Raw genomic sequence first — 9,158 nt, forward strand, 5'->3', positions numbered from 1 at the left:
AAGAAGACAATACGGAAGTAAAACGGGGTTTGTTTTGTTTGTGGCAACCATTCTTTCCTTGTGAACGAAGCGAAAACTCGCTGAAAATCCCACTCTGGCGACTGAAAATGTCTAAATTACAGTTGTTGCATGTGTTTTTAAATGAACGTTTAAAGGCGGCTGCTGTGGAGATTTTCGGAGCAGTTGAGAAAACGGTAGCGGAGTACCAGGAGGAGAATTATCGTCTACGGAGACTACTGCGGATAACACCGGACATAAAACCATGTAAAATAGCTCGTATCATTTCGATCTATTCTGCCTTAAAATTGCAAACAGCAGTAATTACACTTTTGGTCAACATTTTGTTGAGACACAAATCAAGCTTTGTAGTATGTTTTTATCTTGATACAAAGTGACCTGGTAAAATTATTTTCTGTTTAAGAGAAACAGGAGTTTCCAATTTGCAATAACTAACGTTAGTTGTTCAGAGAGGGGTGGAATCTTGCTTCGTTCCTGCAACGCCATTGTTTACAGACAGCTCGTTGCGGACGCTTCCATAGCCAGGCGTCCTTGATAAACCAAATCTAAACTATTCGGATTCACCATAAAGGTTTCCAGTCAAGAAGAATATTTAGTATATCTACGAACAATACTTACTATTAGACGTGTTGAATGTGCTGTTCCGTTTAAAACAGTGTATCTACGGTCTCCCATTTTCCGCCTGTGCCATTCTAGACCAAACAGTCACCCGAGAGTAAATTACAATGTAAACTCCCACTTCTACAGGCGGAAAATTAGAGACCCGGGATAAAAAGCTGTTTTAAACGCATACTTGTTAGCGAAGGACACATTAAACACATCAAATTGTAATTATTGTTATGCCTCAGTTGACTGTAAAAGTTACGAATTATGCTGCTCAATCGCACACTTTTGGTTCAGAGTGCAGTAACTTCACTTACTGCTATTTGCCTTGTTTTTTACTTAGATTATGAACTACAAAATCCAAGTAAAGGAACGGACATTTTTCATTAAGAGCTTAAAAAACATGCGACAATAGCAAGCCTATCATCTCATATTATTGAACATGCAACTACTGTAATGACGCAGAGAATGGAATGCATCCTTTTCAAACATTTGCCAAAATGCAATTTGCGGGAAAACACTTCTAAAAGACGCACCTGATAAGAACAGATTCATGTGACCGAGAATAACATTTTCATTCAAAATTTAGAGGGAAAATGTAAATGTGCAACAACTAGGAAGGGTTGTTATTGTGACTTTGGCATCTTGACAACGAAAGAAAGTTGATATAAAAACCAGTAGAACATGAGAGAGAGGCTGTGAAACGTTTTGCACCTCTCGCCCACTGCTCCCTGTAGGCTGCTTAGCAACGAGTCTCCGCTCTCGGCTCACTGACAGCCATTAGTTGACATAAGAAAGCTACTTTTTAACGCTATCTCACTGTACATTAATATTTTCGGCTAAATAACAATTCCCCGTCGACCAAGACACAGTGTCTGTTTTAAGACCGATTTGGTTAAATTCGGACACCAATTTAATTCCACAGAATTATGCAAGTTAACCGATAGACTGATAAGCATGACGGTCAAATGTATTTTCAGTGACTAATGGTCAACTTTTATTAACATCCCTACTGCAGTTACTGTGGTTTGCCTTGCTATTCTACCGGGTTCCGAGTTCAGGCAATCCTGATCATAATCAGGCACACACCATAATACTGGCAGTGATCCAGTTATCACCAGAATAAACATACCACAGTCCTGCGCAACAATTACGATAGAACTGCAAATACCCATAAATGGTGAGAAAGATAAAACAAAATATGTAAAAGCTAGCTAAGATAAAGCAAATGACAATAGTTATAATGATAGTTATACAATGTGAAATATTTATTAAGTAAACATTCTGTGATTAAATATTTCTTATGGTGAAAAAGGTCTTGAGGGTTACTTAAATACAACATTCAAAACGTGAAAACATAACTACATAAAGCTGTTAAATACAGTTGGAATGTAAACTCAGCAAAAAAAGAAACGCCCCTTTATCAGTCTTTTAAAGATAATTTGTAAAAATCCAAGTAACCACAGATCTTCATTGTAAAGGGTTTAAACATGGTTTCCCATGCTTGTTCAATGAACCATAAACATTTAATGAACATGCACCTGTGGAAGGTTGTTAATATACTAACAGCTTACAGAGGGTATGCAATTAAGGTCACAGTTATGAAAATTTAGGACACTAAAGAGGCCTTTCTACTGACTCTGAAAAACACCAAAATAAAGATGCCCAGGGTCCCTGCACATCTGTGTGAATGTGCCTTAGGCATGCTGCAAGGGGGCATGAGGACTGCAGATGTGACCAGGGCAATAAATTGCAATGTCCGTACTGTGAGACGTGTAAGACAGCGCTACAGGGAGACAGCATGGATAGCTGATCGTCCTCGCAGTGACAGACCATGTGTAACAACACCTGCACAGGATCGGTGCATCCGAACATCACACCTGCGGGACAGGTACAGGATGGCAACAACTGCCCGAGTTACACCAGGAACGCACAATCCCTCCATCAGTGCTCAAACTGTCCGCAATAGGCTGAGAGAGGCTGGACTGAGGGCTTGTAGGTCCTCATCAACCATCACCGGCAACAATGTCGCTTATGGGCACAAACCCACCGTCGCTGGACCAGGCAGGACTGGCAAAAGGTGCTCTTCACTGATGAGTCGCGGTTTTGTCTCACCAGGGGTGATGGAATGATTTGCGTTTATCGTCGAAGAAATGAGCGTTACACCGAGGCCTGTACTCTGGAGCGGGATCGATTTGGAAGTGGAAGGTCCTTCGTGGTCTGGGCAGTGTGTCACAGCATCATCGGACTGAGCTTGTTGTCATTGCAGGCAATCTCAACGCTGTGCGTTGCAGGGAAGACATCCTCCTCCCTCATGTGGTACCCTTCCTGCAGGCTCATTCTGACATGACCCTTGAGCATGACAATACTGGAGGGTCATACTGCTCATTCTGTGCGTGATTTCCTCCAAGACAGGAATGTCAGTGTTCTGCCATGGCCAGCGAATAGCCCGGATCTCAATCCCATTGAGCACGTCTGGGACCTGTTGGATCGGAGGGTGAGGGCTATGGCCATTCCCCCCAGAAATGTCCGGGAACTTGCAGGTGCCTTGGTGGAAGAGTGGGATAACATCTCACAGCAAGATCTGGCAAGTCTGGTGAAGTCCATGAGGAGGAGGTGCACTACAGTACTTAATGCAGCTGGTGGCCACACCAGATACTGACTGTTAGTTTTGATTTTGACCCCCCCTTTGTTCAGCAACACGTTCCATTTCTGATAATATCATGTCTGTGGAACTTGTTCAGTTTATGTCTGTTGTTGAATCTTGTTAGGTTCATACAAATATTTACACATGTTAAGTTTGCTGAAAATAAACGCTGTTGGCAGTGAGAGGACTTTTTTTTTTTGCTGAGTTTCGTTAGAACTCTCAAACTCTTTCCATCAAAAAGAAAAGCAACAAGAAAGTTGGTTCAACACATTTAGATTGTAGAGACTGCACCTTCCTTTTTGCGTTACTCATACAGTTGTTTAAGGTCATACAAAAGGCAGAGTGCAGTATCAGCATAGGGTTCAGATCAGTGGTCAGGGTTGATATGCAGAAAGAAATGAATTTATAATAAGATCAATGCATTTCCACTTACATTGCCTTCAGAAAGTATTCACACCCCTTGACGTTTTCCAAATTTTCTTGTTACAAATTGGGATTAAAATTAATTTAATTGTAATTTTTCAAAGATCTACAGTGGAAGAAAAAATTCAAACTTATTTTTTAAAGATAAAAAAATTAAACTAATATATCTTCATTAGATAAGTATTCGACCCCCTGAGTTAATACATGTTAGACTCACCTTTGGCAGCGATTTTTTTGGTAAACACACCTGGATTGTACAATATTATTTGCACATTTTTTTTTTTTTAACTCCTCAACCACTGTCAAGTTGGTTGTTGATCATCGCCAGATGGCCATTTTCAAGTCTTGTCATAGATTTTTTTTTTAAGTCAAAACTATCTAGGCCACTCAGGAACATTCAATGTAAACTTGGTAAGCAACTCCAGTGTATATTTGGCCTTGAGTTTTAGGTTATTGTCCTGCTGAAAAGTGAATTTGTCTTTATGTCTTTAGAAGGCAGACTGAAGCAGGTTTTCCTCTAGGATTTTGCCTGTGCTCAGCTCTTCATTTATTTTTATTGTTAAAAAAACTCCCTAGTCCTTACCGAAGAAGAGCATATCCATAACATGATGCAGCCACCACCATCCTTGAAAATAATGTGTGAAGAGTGGTACTCGTTGATGTGATCGATTTGCCCCAAACATACAGTGCCTTCAGAGAGTATTGATATATTCTCACCCATCTACACACAATACCACATAATGACAAAGTGAAAACATATTTTTACACATTTTTGCAAATGTATTGAAAATTAAATACATAAATGTCTCATTTACATAAGTATTCACACCCCTTTACGACGACGCTCTAATTTTGAGCTCAGGTGCATCCAATTTCCTCTGATCATTCTTGCGCTACAACTACAGCTTGATTGGAGTGCACCTGTGGCCAATTACATTGTTTGGACGTGATTAAGAAAGAAACACACCTGTCTATATAAGGTACCACAGTTGACAGTGTATGTCAGAGCAGAAACTACCATGAAGTCCAAGGAGCTGTCTGTAGAGTTCTGAGATGTGATGAGGCATATAGCTGGGGAAGGGTATAAAACTATTTCTAGGGTGTTGAAAGTTTCCAAGCGCATAGTGGTCTCCATTGGGAAATTGAAAAAATATGGAACTACCCAGACTGCCTAGAGCTGGCCATCTGACCAAACTGGACAAGAAGGACCTTGGTCAGAGAGGTGACCAAGATCCCAGTAATCACCCTGATAGAACTACAGAGTTCATTGGCAGAGATGGGAGAACCTTCCAGAAGGACAACAGTCTCTATTGCACTTCACCAATCTGGGCTTTATGAGAGAGTGGCCAGAAGGAAGCCACTCCCGAGAGTATAAGACAATAGATTATGTGGTCTGATCAGGCAAAATTGTTACTCTTTGGCCTGAATGCAAAGCACTATGTCTGGAGGAAACCAGGCACAGATCATAACCTGTCTAACACCAACTCTACTGTGAGGCATGGTGATGGCAGCATCATGCTTTGGGGATTATTTTCAGTGAAAGAGACTGGTGAGGATAGAGGGAACAGTGAATAGAGCCAAAAACAGGCAAATCCTAGATGAGAACATGCTTCAGAGTGCAAACGACCTTTGACTGGGGGCAAAGATTTACATTCCAATAGGACAATGACCCTGTAATGGATTCAGAATAAAAATGTAAAAGTCATTGAGTGGCCCAGCCAAAGCTCGAACTTGAATCCCATTAAAATTCTGTGGAAAGACTTGAAGATTGCTGTTCACTGCCACTCCATATCTAATTTAACAGAGCTTGATACTATCTGCAAGGAAGAATGGGAGAAAATTCACAAATCCAAAGCTGATATAGACATACCCAAGACGACTCAAAGCTGTAATCACTGCCAAAAAGAGCTTCTACAAAGTATTGACTCGGGTGTGAATACTTATGTAAATGAGATTTCATTTTTAATAAATAATGTCTAAACATGTTTTCACTTTGTCATTATGGGTTATTGTGTGTAGATGGGTGAGATTCTTATTTATTTAATCCATTTACAATTAAGGCTGTAACATAACATTTGTAAAAGGTCAAGGGGTGTGAATACTTAATTAAGGCACTGTATCTACCTACACCATATTTGGCTGGGTAGCAAAATAAAACTCCAGGCATTTTTCTCAGTTTCACTGTTTGCGTTGTTAGTCCTCTTTGCCTTTATAGGGCAGTATAAATATCTAGTTAAAACTCGAATATCTTCTCCTTCAAGTCGAAACACAGCTTGCCCATGTTTGCACTGCAGTGACAAATCAGGGATATAGCTTGAAAAATATACCTCAATCCAGGGATGGAAGGTATCGCTGATAATGATGTAATTAGAAGATTGAAATGCTGCTTGCTAATGCTAAACCAGCCCATTGGATTCCACAACCCTTCCGGCAGTTACTCACCCAAACACTAGGCGCCACCTGGAATCCAATGGCCTGCCTTAGCATTAGCGAACCTTTATAGAACAGTTTTGTATGTATTTTTTTACTGTGTATGATTTAAAAGTTGTCTGTCATGAAAGACTTATTGAAATAGCATATTGCTTGGTATGTGCACCCAGGAATGTCTAAAGGCTGTAGATCTATATATCATAGAGATGTATAATTCAGTTCTATTTAATTCTGTGGTATACAAATAACCTCTGCACCTTCCCTTCAGACTCCTTGCAGCTCTCTCTTGCTGTTTCTGAAGAGAATATTCCCTGTGAGCAGCAACACTTTGAGCAGGAGTGGAGCCCCAGTCTGGGGCAGGAGGACCCAGAGCCCACACAGATTAAACAAGAACATGAGGAACTCAGGCCCAGTCAGGAGGAAGAGCAGCTTCAAGGGCAGGAGGCTGACATCATAGAGTTCAAATTACCTCATCTTTATTTGAAAAGTGATTGTGATCAGGTGAACCCTCTTCATTCCTTGACTCTTCCCCAAACCCAGATGGTGGAGAAGAGAGAGAGTGCCTCTAAATCAGTGGATCTCATACCATTTGTCACTGTTACCCACCTGAAGAGTCTTGACATTCCCTGTGACACTCCAGATAATCAAAACAATGCCTACAGTCACAGCTCAGCTATAAGCAGTGACCCAGCAGGACTTGACAGCAGCCCACCATTGGATCCCATCTCATCAATGGGGGAACACTGTTCCAAACCCAGCACCACGTCTCGAAAAACTCACCGCTGCTGTGACTGTGGTGAAACGTTTGCTCTGAAAGCTGGCCTGCAGGGGCATGTGACTCTCGCCAAGAAGAGACCCAGTGAATGCTGCCTCTGCAAAAAACGGTACAACTCCACCTGTAAATTGAAGGCCCATGTCAGACTCTGTCACGTGGAGAAACCCTCCACCTGCCCCTTTTGTGGAAAGACCTTCAAACTCAAAGGAGATCTGTCCAGACATATGAGGATTCACACAGGAGAGAAACCATTTGGCTGTGGAGACTGTGGTAAGAGTTTCAATCAGAAGGGACACCTAACTGAACATATAAGGACTCACACCGGAGAGAAACCATTTAGCTGTGGTGACTGTGGGAAAAGCTTCATTCAGAAGGGGGACCTAAGGAGGCACGTACTGACTCACACCGGAGAGAAACCATTTAGCTGTGGTGACTGTGGGAAAAGCTTTAATCGGAAGGGAAACCTGAACTTGCACATACTGACTCACACAGGAGAGAACGTCCAAAAATAAAGAAACAAGTCCAGAAAACAGAATGAAAACACAAAGAGGAAACGAATTAGGACAAAGACATCTTGTCTGAAGATGGACAACACGCTTTGGAATCTCTTGATCATTCATTCTCTGGATTTCAGACAAATAGATGTCATGAATTTACTTTTGTAAAATGTTCTATGTAAAAAATAATTTAAAAGAAGTTTGATTTGATCTAACACTACAGAGTAGTTGAAAACTCATGGTCTGCTGTTCAAAGTCTCTTGATGTAATTCACTTCATTATAAACAGAAATTCCTGGTCGTTTGTTTTAAGAATGTCTGGAAAATATAAAAATGTATACGCCAATAAAATGTGTACTTGCATTTGTCCAATTTAAATTTCCAGCAATTTTGTATTAATGCTGCTCATTTATGATTTTGATTTAATCTTGTATATATATATATATATTTTTTAAATACGGTTATTGTTCATACAGTGTCTATGGTAGGAAACTACAGACTGATATATGGTACGTTTTGTGTTTCCCTTCCTCGTGGATATGTGTAGGATTTTTGGAGCCATTGGAGGGCAATGTCTGGACCTTTATGGCCAAGGACTGTGGCCATTCCTCTCTTTGTTGTCTGTTCCCACAGAATCACTACATCACCAAACATAGCACAATCTGCAGCACTAACTGGAGATACTGTCCTCAGACATTGAATATCTAGGGCTCGATTCAATCGTATCACTGAAGAGCCGTGGTATGGCGCAATTTAAATTGAATTAAAGGTAATTTCCGATTGAGTCGACATATGCCGTTTTTTTCTTAATGTGAATGCAATCACGCGACGGCAGAAACACTGCCTTTACATTTCAGTCGCTATTGAGTCGAGCACCTAATTCCATAAGCCTATACCAAGATTCTGATCACTTTCATACACAGACCGAAATCTCACTAATTTACAAAGCCTGCTTCTTTGTATATCTGACAGGGCAGAACATAGAACCCAGCTTGTTGTCGGCCTTGCAATCATCCCTACAGAAGGCCATGGAAGAAATGGGTAGAGTCCCATTTCTTGAATCGGAAGTTTCTCAGGTCAAGCAATCTCAGATGGATATGCAAGAAGATTTATCGGTCATATTACAGAGGCTAGATGAGGCAGAGGGTCGGATATCAACGCTGGAGGGCGACCAAACTGTCTGAGGATCTCCACAGAAGGGTGCAAGCTAACCGAGACAGGGAGCCTCAATTCAAGACTTTTAGGGGTCAAGGAGGGTCTGGAGGATAGCAAGCAGATGGAATGTGTGAGACAAATTATCTTGGAGGCTCTGGGGGTGGATCTGGACTAAGCTGAGCTTCAACGAGTCCACGGTTCTCTAGCACCAATAACACGCGAGAATCAGGTAGCCTAGTGGTTAGAGCGTTGGGCCAGTAACCCCAAGCTGACGGTAAAAATCGGCCATTCTCCCCCTGAACCCACTGTTCCCCAGTGGGCTGTCATTGTAAATAAGAATTTCTTCTTAACTGACTTGCCTAGTTCAATAATGGTTAAAAAAATCTGCCGCCTAAACTGACCATCATCTGCTTTCTCAGGGATCTGCTGAGAGAGAGAGCTGGCCAATGTGTTGGGAGAAGGGAGAGTTAAGGGCTTCAAGCTATCATTCTTTCCCGATAAAAGGAGGCTTTTTAACGGAACAAGGAACAATGGAGTTGGATGTAAGTTTCCTCAAGAAAAATCCTCAAGAAAAACTCAGAGGACCAGAAACAAGGGCACGAACGGCATAG

The 9,158-nt window shown here is 41.3% G+C and overlaps 1 protein-coding gene across 1 annotated transcript; it reads left to right on the forward strand.

Moving 5' to 3' along the window:
* Positions 1-7,743, forward strand: LOC139424677 (zinc finger protein 771-like). The gene is made up of 2 exons (XM_071176749.1): positions 1-264; positions 6,390-7,743. Exons 1-2 carry the CDS (start codon positions 108-110, stop codon positions 7,406-7,408), a joined length of 1,176 nt encoding a protein of 391 aa, XP_071032850.1. The 5' UTR covers positions 1-107; the 3' UTR covers positions 7,409-7,743.
* Positions 7,744-9,158: the final 1,415 nt, after the last annotated feature.

Source organism: Oncorhynchus clarkii, chromosome 13 (assembly GCF_045791955.1).
Source record: "Oncorhynchus clarkii lewisi isolate Uvic-CL-2024 chromosome 13, UVic_Ocla_1.0, whole genome shotgun sequence".
NCBI lineage: Eukaryota > Metazoa > Chordata > Actinopteri > Salmoniformes > Salmonidae > Oncorhynchus > Oncorhynchus clarkii.

Coding starts and splice junctions, on each gene's coding strand:
- LOC139424677 (XM_071176749.1), top strand. CDS start 108: ATGTCTAAATTACAGTTGTTGCATGTGTTTTTAAATGAACGTTTAAAG. Junction 265..6,389: donor AACACCGGACATAAAACCAT/GTAAAATAGCTC, acceptor CCTTCCCTTCAG/ACTCCTTGCAGCTCTCTCTT.